This window comes from Mus musculus, chromosome 17, assembly GCF_000001635.26.
Source record: "Mus musculus strain C57BL/6J chromosome 17, GRCm38.p6 C57BL/6J".
Lineage (NCBI taxonomy): Eukaryota > Metazoa > Chordata > Mammalia > Rodentia > Muridae > Mus > Mus musculus.
Window position 1 is genome coordinate 55,748,062 of NC_000083.6, and position 14,800 is coordinate 55,762,861.

The 14,800-nt window shown below is 39.5% G+C and overlaps 1 protein-coding gene across 1 annotated transcript in view; it reads left to right on the forward strand.

Moving 5' to 3' along the window:
* The first annotated feature begins 1,922 nt into the window (after positions 1 to 1,922).
* Adgre4 (adhesion G protein-coupled receptor E4) overlaps positions 1,923 to 14,800 on the forward strand; it is a 103,679-nt gene continuing 90,801 nt past the window's right edge. Inside the window, exons 1-2 of the mRNA NM_139138.3 lie at positions 1,923 to 2,031; positions 12,451 to 12,541. Of these exons, the coding sequence (NP_631877.2) occupies positions 12,487 to 12,541 (55 nt within the window). The 5' untranslated portion in view covers positions 1,923 to 2,031; positions 12,451 to 12,486. The remainder of the gene's footprint in view (positions 2,032 to 12,450; positions 12,542 to 14,800) is intronic.

Here is a 14,800-nt window from a genome sequence, read left to right on the forward strand (position 1 = left end):
CTTTCCTAGGTTTTCTATTCCAGAGTTGTCTCCCTTTGTGATTTCTTTATTGTTTCTACCTCCATTTTTAGATCCTGGGTGGTTTTGTTCAATTCCTTCACCTGTTTGGTTGTGTTTTCCTGTAATTCTTTAAGGGATTTTTTTTTTTTGTTTCTTCTTTAAAGGCTTCTACCTGTGTTCTCTTGTAATTCTTTAAGGGTCTTTTGTGTTTCTTTAAGGGCTTCTACCTGTTTACCTGTGTTCTCCTGTATTCATTTAGGGGAGTTATTTATGTCTTTCTTAAAATCCTCTACCAGCATCATGAGATATAATTTTAAATCCGAATCTTGTTTTTCTGGTGTGTTGGGGTATCCAGGACTTGCTGTGGTGGGAGTACTGGGTTCTGATGATGCCAAGTAGTCTTGGTTTCTGTTGGTAAGATTCCTGCATTTGCCTTTGGTAATTTCTGGTGTTAGATGGTCTTGCTGTCTCTGGCTGGAGCTTATTCCTGTGAGTCTAAAAACCTGTGTCAGCACTCCTGGAAGACCAGCTCTCTCCTGGCAAGACCAGTGCACAGAGGGCACCCACCTCCTGAGTGCAGATGAATGTAAGTAGGACCCTGTCCCAGCTGCTCTGCTGCTTCTGAGGCCTGTGTGCTCCTGACTGGTCCCACCTTAGACAGTCACAGGAGAGACAATGGTGATCTCCCCTGAGTCCCAGGGATGATTAGAGCACTCACTGGAGGCAAGCTCTCCCCTGGCAGGAAAGGTGCACTGATTATGAACTTTTCTTTGATTTATTCAGAAGCTTTTATTTCAATAACATTGACTATAACCGGAGTAAATGCATCCACGTTTGGATTAGTATGTGGAGTATCTTTTTTTTTAATATTTATTTATTTATTTATTATATGTAAGTACACTGTAGCTGTCTTCAGACACTCCAGAAGAGGGAGTCAGATCTTGTTATGGATGGTTGTGAGCCACCATGTGGTTGCTGGGATTTGAACTCTGGACCTTTGGAAGAGCAGTCGGGTGCTCTTACCCACTGAGCCATCTCACCAGTCCCGAGTATCTCTGTACTACTGGAGGATCAAGTTCTAAAACTGTCCTGTGGCAATTGTTTGAAGAAGGCATTATATTGACATTTTCACTTTTTAAAACAAATTGAGAACAGGAAATAAGTCAATTTAAAGGCAGATAACGCTAATTATTTTTGATTTATGACTGTAACTAGACTCAAATTACAAGATGTAGATTTTGTTTTGCCAGAAAAAAAAAAGTGCTTTTTCCTGGAGTCTAGTGGAATTTAACAAGATTTTTTTCTAACATGAACAAAACAAGATGTCAGGACACCATTCTAAAGACAAGTCAAAAAATTTTCCTGGTAGAGTAGGTCCATATGATTGCCTTGTCTGAGGCTTTTTTATTGTTCAGGAATAAGTAGAAATATGTGAGAATTTTCTAAAAGTAGTCAATTGTTAAGTGTCCCATAAGGAATGCATTGAGACAAAAACATGTTAATTTTCATCATACTCTCTTTAAATTTCACTGGAAAACGTTCCATTTTAATCATGAATACTTAAATATAGAGATCAACAGCTTCTGCAGTAGTATTTCTCCTGTGTATTCCTAGGTAATGTATTGGTTACATTTACTGTAAGAATTAATTGAGAATTAGAGTTGAGGCTTAGTTGAACTTCACTCACTGACCATAAGTCTGAAGGTTTAAAAAAAGTGGGAGTCCATACAGAAGTTTGGACTTGTAAACTTAGGCGTTTGCACCATGCTATTTGTAGACCACCACCATTTAAAAAGTTTTCTGAGGCTCTTCAATATAATATGTCCTAGGCACTGCATGATCTGCTTTACACTAGTAAAAGGAGAACTAATTAGAGTTAGGCAAACTCCTCTGCCAAAAGTTCAGTTCTCTCGTGTGACCACAACATTCCTTGAGAAAGAGAGAACAAGATAAGCAGTGGTGCACTTCCTCCTTCATTGCTGCTGAGAATGTTCCAGGCTGAGTGAGAAGTAAAAATTCATCATCTCTGAAGTAAGTAGCTTTTATATTAGCAACTGGCCATAGAAAATAGGGGAAAATCACTCATGATTTTTTGTGTCAGTAAAAACTTTGTTGACTGGAAATACTGCAAAGAGACACTCCTTATCATCCACTTTCTTTCTTGAAGGATTCTGTGCAGGCATTAGTCCCTTGCAAGTTCATTTTGTACAGTGCTTGGGTGATGAATTTGTGTACTATAATCTATTTTTATTTTTATTATCATATTAATTCAAAATTTTCCTGTTACTTTAATATAATTGTGGGGTATTGCTTTAGTTATGATATTAAGTTATGAAAATTGGGAATATTCTCATTCTGTATTTTCACTTATACACTAGTGAGATATATCTCCATATAGGTCCCTAGCAACGTTTTTGCATTTTAATATTTCGCAGATTTACAAAGTACACTATTGTTGATGGTAATATGCACAGGACAGTTTATATTAGGTTGCTGACACTCACTGTCATTTTTCTTTAGGCAATTCTTTTCTCAATTTTATAGTGGTGATGGCATAATGCAAGACCTTACTACAGTGACTCATTTAGATTACATTAAAGCTGTTCCATTTCTTTTAATTTAAAATGGATTTTTCACATAAATAACTTATATTTTGTTTAAAATGCAAAATGACTGGTGCCATTGGAGTTTCAGTTATTTCAGATTCCCAGCCACAAATTTTAAAAAGCATTCAATACTGTAAGTTTTGAAGATGATTTCCAGAAATATTTTATGAAAATAGACTCACATGTGTTGCCAAACATCTGTCGTGGAATCATTTGCTCTACCTATATTTAAGTCACAAATAGACAAAAAAGAAACTCTCGTAGTGCTGATAACCTAGAGCCTTTGAACATTTTAATCCTATAGGTTGGACTGGGAGATGAAAAGAATTGTAGTAACGGGTCAAAAGAGCAATTACTGTCTTGATCCAGGGATTGAGAACACAGGGGAGTATAACATTAAGCAATCATATTGGATTACTGTTGTGAACTTTAACAACCAATAGAGGTTTCAACAGTTAACAAAACTAATAGCAAGTTCTCAGCTTTCAACCTTATGAACTATAAAAACAAAGAGAAGCAGATAGAACCTCTGAGCCATACATGACCTGCTGGATCTTTGATCTTATGAAGACTTTCTGAGAAGCTTAATAGGAGTTATGGTTGCAGCCCTCCAAATCGTAGTCTCAGGGTTTGACAAGTCTCTGAAACACATCTAGTGGCTATGAACTGCAACAACTAATCTTGATCTCTTCATAGCTTTCATCATCTGTGTTGCCTCTGCTTCCTGCCTGTGATACTCTTCTTCCTTTCATTTCCTCAGCTATTGCTTCTGCTTTCTCTTCTGTTCATTGCTACTGATTGAAACTCTAACAACGAAAAACAACAAAAGTAGGCAGTAAGGTTTGTGATGTACCTCAATTCCTATAGTCTGTGCCATGCAACAACTGAAAACTAATTTGCCAACATTCTCATACACACGTTTACCCATATGCACATTGATGCACATAAGTACACATACATGTACACAAACAAACTTGTGTATATGCAGGAAACGTCCAGTTAGGATAAGCCTTTTATTGAATATAGTTTTCCAATACCTGAAGATTATCCAGAAGATGTCACCAGGCAGGTTCAGAAAGTGATTTCAGGGGCTTAGTTTCATGGTCAGAAGAAAATTTGTGTCTATCTGTGCCAATACTTAGACAGACTTTGATGCAAATGCAAAATTGTGCTGATATCAATCACAGGTATTGTGGACGACTACAGGGGATTTTCCCACTGTAGCCATGACCAAATACTCCACGGTTTTCTCTTGCTCATAAAGGCTTATGTGACATTGACTATAATAAACACTTCATTATTAAATTACCCCGTGATCAATAAGAACCTCAATATGTAGGTGGCCTTGCCACACCCTTCTGACTTTAGATGCAATAATGTTTGCTTAGAGTGTTTTCTAAGACCCCTTGTCCATGGAAGAATCCTGTGAAAAGAGGACAATGAGAAGAAAAAGTAGCCCAAGAATAACAGTAATATGATCTTGAGAGCACAGAAAGTGTCTTAAACTCAACTAGGAGGTGAAGCATTCCAGGCAAATCTCAAGGCAAAAGTCTCAAGTTGTTATTTCCTTATTATATGAAGATGTTTGTGGTAGAAATGTCCGGCAGAAGTTATACCCAAAAGAAGATTTTTCCCCATGGGGGTCTCTGCCATTTAGTGCCTGTTGTCAATTTCTGTTTACGTCTGAACTAGTCTCTAGTATATTTCTGTTCTCTGTTTATTTGATGTTTTCTTCCACTTTTCTTAATAACCATACTCACACAAAATGGAAAGCAAAGATGAAAGGTTGATGGTCTCCAAATGTAACACTTACCAAAAGTAGTTCAAGCTCTTAAGCAGTCAAAACCGGAACATATCTTTGTCCCTGGTGGTATGGGTTCCATGAACTAATGTAGCATCATAGAATCATTGTGATGTGTCTAAGAAAGGAGAACAACATAAGTATTAGCCAACAAAGGGGGATCTTTGAGATGGAGTAAGGCTCTGTCAAATATCTATAATGTTTCCTCCCAGGCACTCCCTCCACTGAGCATTATCTCACTAAGAACAACAAACAAAATCTACAGAGTACTAACCATTCTGCTATCATTTAACAGTAATTCATAGGTTTTATAGTGACTAATGACTGATCCTGTGTCAGAGTGAAATGTCTCTCTCTCTCAGTCTCAGTAATATGCATTGTCCTATATTTGAGAGATTTGCATGATTGTCTATGAATAACTGACACTGTGTACACACACATTGCAAACATGCATGCGCACACATGCATGTACACAGATGTAATTGTGTGTGTGCATGTGGTAAATGTCATTACTTAAGTATATTTTAAATGCAAATGAAAATGTCTCAGTTACTTTACTGATCTTCAGCTGCACTTTTTTCATAGAAATCAGCTCACACCCCTCAGTAGTGCTTTATGGACATTTGCTAAGCAAGCCTGCTATGATGCTTGGTGTCTCCTTACGATCCAACACTTGAAGCTCTGAATCTAGCCACATGCTAACACCAAGACCTAAAATGATATCGAATTAGAAATTAACTTTTATCTAGTGCCTAATTACTTCTGGTACTTCGACCAAGTCTTGCAGTATGTGACTTCTCTGCATTCCCTAGCCTGCAACCCCCAAATCATATAAGAAAACGAATTCCCTATGCAATTAAGAATTGAGAAGCCTAATTACCTCTAGTATCTAGGCTGTGCTGTGCATTGTGTATATTGATACATAATTTATCTTACATATTTTAATTTTAGTAGAGCTCTTATCTGAAATGTGATTTCTCTCAGCTTAGTTTCTGCCAAATGACTCATAACATTTTTGAATCCATCTAAAAGTTTATCACATTTTCTGATCACTGTCCCTACTGCATATACCTATTAGCATGCAACGTTCTGCCCCTTGGTACTAAGGTGGTTAATATGTACTTATCACGAATTTTTCATCTCACCTCTAGCCTACCATATTCTTTCTAAAATTTCTGTAAAAATTCAAAAATGCATGAATATAGAGACAGTAATATAATGTCTCTCTCTGATCCAGGGCCAAGCTACCTTGAAATGGGATAAATTCCTGTACTATTTGATTTAATCTTTATTACTGATTGCTTCAAAAACCCACTGCCCAGCTATTCATAGCAAGTTGTGGCAATGTTACCCTAAATATGTATGAATCACAAAAAGCACAAGGTTCAATTTTAACCACAGACATATAGTACATTCTTTATATTAACAAATTCTTTAGCATTCTCAAGTAAATCACCATATGAAGAATCTTAGTGAATTATTCTATGAATGCAATGTGAATATAAGATTTTCTAGCTCATTTTTAGAGAAGGTATACTTTTTTTCAAAAACAATTTTTTATTACATATTTTCTTCATTTACATTTCAAATACTATCCTGAAAGTCCCCTATACCCTCCCACTGCCCTGCTCGCCAAGCCACCCACTCCCACTACCTGACCCTGGCATTCCCCTGTACTGGGGCATATACCATTCACAAGACGAAGGGCCTCTCCTCCCAGTGATGGGCTACTAGTTGCTACACAAGCAGCTAGAGACACGAGTTCTGGGGGTACTGGTTAGTTCATATTGTTGTTCCTCCTATAGAGTTGCAGACCACTTCAGCTCCTTGGGTACTTTCTCTAGCTCCTCAATTGGGGGTCCTGTGTTCCATCCAATAAATGACTGTGAGCATCCACTTCTGTATTTGCCAGGCACTGGCATAGCCTCACAAGAAACAGATATATCAAACAGATATATCAGGGTCCTGTCGGCTAAATCTTGCTGGCATATGCAATAGTGTCTGGGTTTGGTGGTTGTTTATGGGATGGATCCCTGGGTGGGGCAGTCTCTGGATGGTCCTTCCTTCTGTCTCAGCTCCAAACTTTGTCTCTGTAACTCCTCCTCTGGGTATTTTGTTCCCCATTCTAAGGAGGAACTAAATATCCACACTTTAGTCTTCCTTCTTCTTGATTTTCATGTTTTGCAAATTGTATCTTGGGTATTCTAAGTTTCTGAGCTAATATCCACTTATCAGTGAGTGCATATCATGTGTGTTCTTTTGTGATTGGGTTACCTCACTCAGGATGATATCCTCCAGATTCATCCATTTGCCTAAGAATTTCATAAAATCATGGTTTGTAATAGCTGAGTAGTACTCCATTGTATAAATGTACCACATTTTCTGTATCCATTCCTCTGTTGAGGGACATCTGGGTTCTTTCCAGCCTCTGGCTATTACAAATAAGGCTTCTATGAACATAGTGGAGCATGTGTCCTTATTACAAGTTGGAACATCTTCTGGGTATATGCCCAGGAGAGGGATTGCTTGATCTTCCAGTAGTACTATGTCCAATTTTCTGAGCAACCCCCAGACTGATTTCCAGAGTGTTTGTACCAGCTTGCAATCCCACCAGCAATGAAGGAGTGTTCCTCTCTCTCTCTACATCCTCACCAGCATCTGCTGTCACCTGAATTTTTGATCTTAGCCATTCTGACTGGTGTGAGATGGAATCTCAGGGTTGTTTTGATTTGCATTTCCCTGATGATTAAGGATGCTGAACATTTTTTCAGGTGCTTTTCAGCCATTCCATATTCCTCAGTTGAAAATTCTTTGTTTTGCTCTGTACCCCATTTTTAATGAGGTTATTTGGTTTTTCTGGATTCTAGCTTCTTAAGTTCTTTGTATATATTGGATATTAGTCCCCTATCTGATTTAGGATTGGTAAAGATCCTTTCCCAATCAGTTGGTGGCCCTTTTGTCTTATTGACAGTGTCTATTGCCTTACAGAAGCTTTGCAACTTTATGAGGTCCTATTTGTTGATTCTAGATCTTACAGCACAAGCCATTGCTGTTTTGTTCAGGAATTTTTCCCCTGTGCCAATTTCTTTGAGGCTTTTCCCCACTTCCTCCTCTATAAGTTTCAGTGTCTCTGGTTTTATGTGGAGTTCCTTGATCCACTTAGACATGAGCTTTGTACAAGGAGATAAGAATGGATCAATTCACATTCTTCTACTTGATACCCTCCAGTTGTGCCAGCACCATTTGTTGAAAATGCTATCTTTTTTCCACTGGATGGTTTTAGCTGCCTTGTCAACGATCAAGTGACCATAAGTGTGTGGGTTCATTTCTGGGTCTTCAATTCTATTCCATTGATCTACCTGTCTGTCACTGGACCAGTACCATGCAGTTTTTATCACAATTGCTCTGTAGTACAGCTTGAGGTCAGGCATGGTGATTCCACCAGAGGTTCTTTTATCCTTGAGAAGAGTTTTTGCTATACTAGGTTTTTTGTTATTCTAGATGAATTTGCAAATTGCCCTTTCTAACTCGGGGAAGAATTGAGTTGGAATTTTGATGGGGTTTGCATTGAATCTGTAGATTGCTTTTGGCAAGATAGCCATTTTTGCTATATTAATCCTGCCAATCCATGAGCATGGGAGATCTTTCTATCTTCTGAGATCCTCTTTGATTTCTTTCTTCAGAGACTTGAAGTTTTTATCATACAGATCTTTCACTTCCTTAGTTAGAGTCACACCAAGGTATTTTATATTATGTGTGACTATTGTGAAGGGTATTGTTTCCCTAATTTCTTTCTCAGCCTGTTTATATTTTGTGTAGAGAAAGGCCACTGATTTGTTTGAGTTAATTTTATATTATCCAGCTACTTCACTGAAGCTGTTTATCAGGTTTAGGAGTTCTCTGATGGAATTTTTAAGGTCACTTAAGTATACTATCCTATCATCTGCAAATAGTGATATTTTGACTTCTTCCTTTCCAATTTGTATTCCTTTGATCTCCTTTTGTTGTCTAATTGTTCTGGCCAGGATTTCAAGCACTATATTGAATAGGTAGGGAGAAAGTGGGCAGCCTTGTTTGGTTCCTGATTTTAGTGGGATTGCTTCAAGTTTCTCTCCATGTAGTTTGATGTTGGCTACTGGTTTGCTGAATATTGCTTTTATTGTGTTTGGATGGGCTTTGAATTCCTGTTCTTTCCAGTACTATTATCATGAATGGGTATTGGATTTTGTCAAATGCTTTCCTAACCAGATGATCATGTGGTTTTTCTCTTTGTTTATATAGTGAATTATGTTGATGGATTTCCATATATTAAACCATCCCTGCATCCCTGGGATAAAGCCTAATTGATCATGATGGATGGTCATTTTGATGTGTTCTTGGATTTGGTTTGTGAGAATTTTACTGAGTATTTTTGCATCGATATTCATAAGGGAAATTGGTCAGAAGTTCTCTTTCTTGGTTGAGTCTTTATGTGGTTTAGGTATAAGAGGAATTGTGGCTTCATAGAATGAATTGGGTAGAGTACTTTTTATGTCTATTTTGTGGAATTGTTTGAGGAGAATTGGAATTGTGTTTTCTTTGAAGGTCTGATAGAGCTCTGCACTAAACCCATCTGGTTCTGAGCTTTTTTTTTTTTTGGTTGGGAGACTATTAATGACTGCTTCTATTTCTTTAGGGGAAATGGGACTGTTTAGATCATTAATCTGATCCTGATTTAACCTTGGTACATGGTATCTGTCTAGAAAAGTGTCCATTTCATCCAGGTTTTCCAGTTTTGTTGAGCATAGCCTTTTGTAGTAGGATCTGATGATGTTTTGGATTTCCTCAGGTTCTGTTGTTATGTCTCCTTTTTCATTTCTGATTTTGTTAATGAAGATACTGTCCCTGTGGCCTTAGTTAGTCTGCCTAAGGGCTTATCTATCTTGTTGATTTTCTCAAAGAACCAGCTCCTGGTTTGGTTGATTCGTTGTATAGTTCTTTTCGTTTCCACTTGGTTGATTTCAGCCCTAAGTTTGATTATTTCCTGTCATCTACTCCTCTTGGGTGAATTTGCTTCCTTTTGTTGTAGAGCTTTCAGTTGTGCTGTCAAGCTGCTAGTGTATGTTCTCTCTCTCTCTCTCTCTCTCTCTCTCTCTCTCTCTCTCTCTCTCTCATTTCTTTTTGATGGCACTCAAAGCTATGAGTTTTCCTCTTAGGAATGCTTCATTATGTCCCATAAGTTTGGGTATGTTGTGGCTTCATTTTCATTAAACTCTAAAAAGTCTTTAATTTCTTTCTTTATTTCTTCCTTGACCAAGTTATCATTGAGTAGAGTGTTTTTCAGCTTCCACGTGAATGTTGGCTTTCTATTATTTATGTTGTTATTGAAGATCAACTTTAGTCCATGGTGAGCTGGTAGGATGCATTGGATAATTTCAATATTTTTGTATCTGTTGAGGCCTGTTTTGGGACCAATTATATGGTTACTTTTGGAGAAAGTACCATGAGGTGCTGAGAAGAAGTTATATCCTTTTGTTTGAGCATAAAACGTTCTCTAGATATCAGTTAAAGCCATTTGTTTCATAACTTTTGTTAGTTTCAATGTGTCTCTGTTTAGTTTCTGTTTCCAGGATCTGTCCATTGATGAGAGTGGGGTGTTGAAGTCTCCCATTATTATTGTGTTTTCCTGTAATTCTTTAACGGATTTTTGTGTTTCCTCTTTAAGGACTTCTACCTGTTTAGCAGTCTTCTGAATTTCTTCAAGTGAGTTATTAATGCCCTTCTTAAAATCCTCTACCAGCATCATGAGATATAATTTTAAATCTGAATCTTGCTTTTTGAGGGTGTTGGGGTATCCTGGACTCACTATGGGCAGCATACTGGGTTCTGGTGATGCAGAGTGGTCTTGGTATCTGTAAGTCAGATTTTTATGTTTGCCTTTCGCCATCTGGTAATCTCTGGTTGTAGATGTTCTAGCTGTTTCTGGCTGGAGCTTGTTCCTCCTGTGATTCTGTTAGCCTCTGTCAGCACTCCTGAGAGTCCAACTCTCTCCTGAGTCCCAGTGGTCAGAACCCTCCCTGGAAGCTGACTCTCCTCTGGCAGCAGGGTGCCCAGAGTTCTGGTCTGGTCTAGGCTCTGCCTCCTGGCTGAGGATGAAGACCCGAAGGGACCCTGTCCAAGAAGCTCTGTTGCTTCTGAGGCCTGCATGCTCTCCTTCGAGGACTGGTCTCTGAGAGACCTGGGATGCAAGATGGCATTCTCACCTGAGTTCCAGGGTCAGAGCCCTCTCTTGGGGCTGACTCTCCTCAGTGATCCTAAAATCCTGGGTGTACTAGGGTGCCTGTGGCGTGGAGAATCCTCTGGGGACCATTGGACTGTCCACTAAGTTTGCACCCAAGGTGGTGCGGGCCTGACCCTGACTGGAACAAATCTCAGCAGCTGGTCGGGCAGGTTTCCTGTGTCCCTTTTCCTGCTGGCACAAGCCCCTCCCAGTTGTTTTGGAACCGATGTTGTGTTCCACTCACCAGTGGTCCCAGGATCCTGGGTATGCTTGGGCCTCTGCGGCGTGGAGAGTCCTCTGGGGACCATGGGACTGTCTGCCAAGTTTGCTCCCAAGGTGGCGGGGCTGGTGCCTACCGGAACCAAAGGTATACTTTTTAATTTTTGTATTTATTCTTTTGGAATTTACAGCTTGTACAAGCAATATATTTTGGTCACATTCACCTTCCAAAAACCCATTCCAGGACCTATCTTTTGTGGACCTCTCCAACTTTATATCGACTTCTGTTACAACCCAAAATTATATTTAAATATCCATGGATATCAAGTCATCCAGTAAAACACAGACAATCTAGCAGTGGCCACATTTCTAAGGAAACGTGCCTCTCCTTCACCCAGAAGCCATGAGCTTGAAACAGCTCCCTAATTACAGAGAAGAGTTGTGTGTTTGCAGATCTTGTGAGATCTGGGTTTCTTTCTTATTTACATTTTCTTCTCCCCCCTCCCCCTCCCCCTTCCCCTCCCCCTTTCCCTCCCTCTTCCCCTTCCCCTCCCTCTTCCTCTTCCTCTCTTCCTCTCTCTCTCTCTCTCTCTCTCTCTCTCTCTCTCTCTCTCTCTCTCTCTCATGCTTTTGAATGCAGAATGATTTATATTCATGCATGCAGGAGCAGAAGTCAGAGAAGGTGTTAGGTGTCTTCTCACTCACCATTTTATTCTTTTATGACAGGACCCCCAGTCAAATTGTAACTTGTCATTTAGTCTAGCATGAGAAAGTTGAATTTTTAATAGAATTTTCAGTGCTGGAGTTACACCTATGTATAGCTGTCCCCACATTTTTACACAGGTGTTAATAATTTCATCTCAGATCCTTGTGCTTGCACAGAAAGTAGCCTTTCCCAGAGTGCCAAGTTCTCAGTTTCAGACTATAGACATTTTGGAGAAAAGAAATTGTAAAATTCAGGGCAAAAACGGAATGTTGACTGTGAATCCCGAGGCAGAACAATTACAGAAATGAAATTGCCTTTAAAGAATTTAACTTTCAAACATTTCAAACATTAAACAAGGAGGTTTTGCCATGATATAGCGACCAGAATTCATTATAATATATTTCATATTCCCAGGTACCTACAAAAAATAGCTAAGTGAAATCATAGAAAACAATGCTCCTGTGAATCAATAAGTGCTCTTTGTTTCACATTATTTAACAAAGCACTTTTATGTATGATTGTGATGTCCATCACAAAATGAATGTGATTGTTACTAGAAATTTGAAAGGCAGTAGTGACAGTCTTGCTGTGGGGTTGCCTATGTGTGAGCTGCATTTAAACTGTCAGCAGAATTAAGCTCCATTGAAGATCAATTCCTGTTTGTCTATTGAAGAATAAGCATGCATGCTCCAGTCAAAGTTACTCTGGTCAACTTTGCTAAGTATTTTCTTTGAGATACGTTATCATATGCAGTTATTGGTGGAAAGAGACAGATGTCAATGGATTTTGTGCATTATTTATCTGTATTTTCATTTTACTGATCAGCAATCGATTTTTTTTATTGGTTCATTCCTTTCAGGAACTCTTACCCAGCCCTGTTGAAGAAATTCCCAGAATGTTGATGGGAGCAACTAGAGATATGGGAAGCAGGTGCCTTCTGCATGCCTCAGGTAAGTTGAAAAGGACTCTCTCATCTTCCAATGACTTTGCTATTGTGGCATTTCTTCAAAGTTGTGAGATCCTACAGAAACAGCATCACTTAACTGTGCTATCACTTTATTGTACTTTACGGTAGATCCTTTCTTGGATTGAGATTCTTTGTGCAGTACCTGCAGGTACCAGACAAAATAGAAAGTCCACAAAAGCAAATCAAAATTTCATCAAAAGCTCACATCTTACACAGCAAAGTTAGTTGTCACATGAGTTCATAGATTCATTTGAAAATAGAAAGCCATAAAACACTTTTTTATGCAAAAGCAAGAGGTTTATTTTCCAGCACATCGGAGTTGACCTTCAATTAGTCTCTCAAGGTGAGTGACTAGAAGGTGACCCCGAATGGCAATTTCAAGCAGTTTGTATATTTTGTAGAAGCACAGGTTACATCTGCAAGGTTAAACTTATTGACTAAGAATATTGAGCTTTAAATCTACTGGCCAGCAAGCATGGAGTTTATGACATGCATTTGAACTCTACTTAGGATTTTCCAGAGGGTCAGGTGACTGTCAGTACATTCTGCAGTTTTTCTGAGAATTTTTTACTCGAGAAAGTTTCTCTGGGTGGAGAATGGAACTTGGCCTACCCTTGACCCTGGGCAGGAGGGGGAAGCTGTAAGGAAGGTGTAAGACTGGAAAAAACCTTAGGGTCCCTCATTTCCCCCTTTTTCTTATGCAAGTTCCTGTCCTCAGGGTCTCATATTGTTGGTGCAGGACCATCAGTTGTACTATTCCTATTCTCTTTTTTATGAAGGCTATAAGCTTGTTCAATATGCAGGGTCCGAATGTCAACAATAGCAGAAGAACAATTCGGGGTCCTAACAAGTTAGATATGAGGGTGGTTAACAAAGGGGAGGAGTTAAATCAAGCCTCAAACCAGCACTGACTCTGTTCTATTTCTCTCTTCAGCTTGGCTAGGCCTTCTCTCACCTTGGCCATGGAATCCTTAACTACCCCAAAATGGTCTATGTAAAAGCAACATTCTTCATTGAGGGCAGCACACAATCCTCCTTGTTGGAGGAATAGTAAATCTAACCCTCTTGTATTCTGTAGGACTACTTCCGACAGAGATCAGAGACTCCTGTAGGCAGAAGATCGATGTTTCCATCCTCTTAATGCCCAGATCTATGGTGGCCCTGAAGTTCTGATATTGATGACATTGTAGCACCACAATTTCTAGCTATCATGTCTGCTATTTTTCCTAAATTTAAAATAACTACACCCGATCCCTCGGTCACCTTTTCTAGTTTTCTACTGCCAAGGTATCTGTGCAATTGTGTAAGCAGTTCAAGGGCCTGATGTTCTGGTAGGATGGTTTTTCCCTTCAGTGTCATCCAGTGTCCACTTTTGTCCAAATAGTAGGACACCCTTTAATCAGCTTAAGCTCATAATTAGGGTACCCAGGTGGTGGCCAGCCATTTCTCAAGTTCCAATCTGGGCTCACCTGAGTGGTGATTTGTCAAGAGGATAGTCTTTATTTCTTTCATCTCTACTTCCTTTGACACCCAGTCTGCCAGGCGGTTCCCACTAGCCATGGGGTCCTCACCCTTCTGGTGCCCAGGGCAATGGATAATACTTACTTTTGCTGGTTTCAAAAGGGTCTGTAGTAGGGCAACTATCTCTGGTTTGTTATTGATGATCTTGCCTTCCAACGTTAGGAGTCACTGTTGTTGATAAATGGTCCTGTGCAATCTCAAAGGTGTACCTGCTGTACCACCAAAGCTCTAGCCTTCTCTTGGCCATCAACCAAGAAGCTGTTCCCATCTCTCAGATCTTGCATGTGGTGATATTCATGAGTACCAGGCTTCTTTACAAGCAAAAGGGATGTGTTTTAAACAGAGCAGTACTTGCACAGGACCCCTAGTTGTAGCAGCCTGTCAATGTGAGGTTTAATACCTTCTCGTCCCTCCAGAGATACCGGGTACTGGTGCAACAAGGCGGGATTAGCCTGAGTCTTAAATTCCATGTACACATGGGCCTGCAGACATGCATGTCCTAGCCCAGCAGTTTCAGCCCAAGCAAGAGGGAACTTTTCCAGCCACCAAGCAATATCCTGTCCTTTGGGTCTTGATCTCAAACAAATTGTATTCATCCTCCAGCCTAATAGTAAGGACCTGGACGGGTTCTCCAGCAGGCCCCTTCAATTGAGGGCCGTTGAGAAGGAAGTGGATCTGAGCCCCCATCTTAGAGAGCAAATCACTCCTGAACAAGGGATAG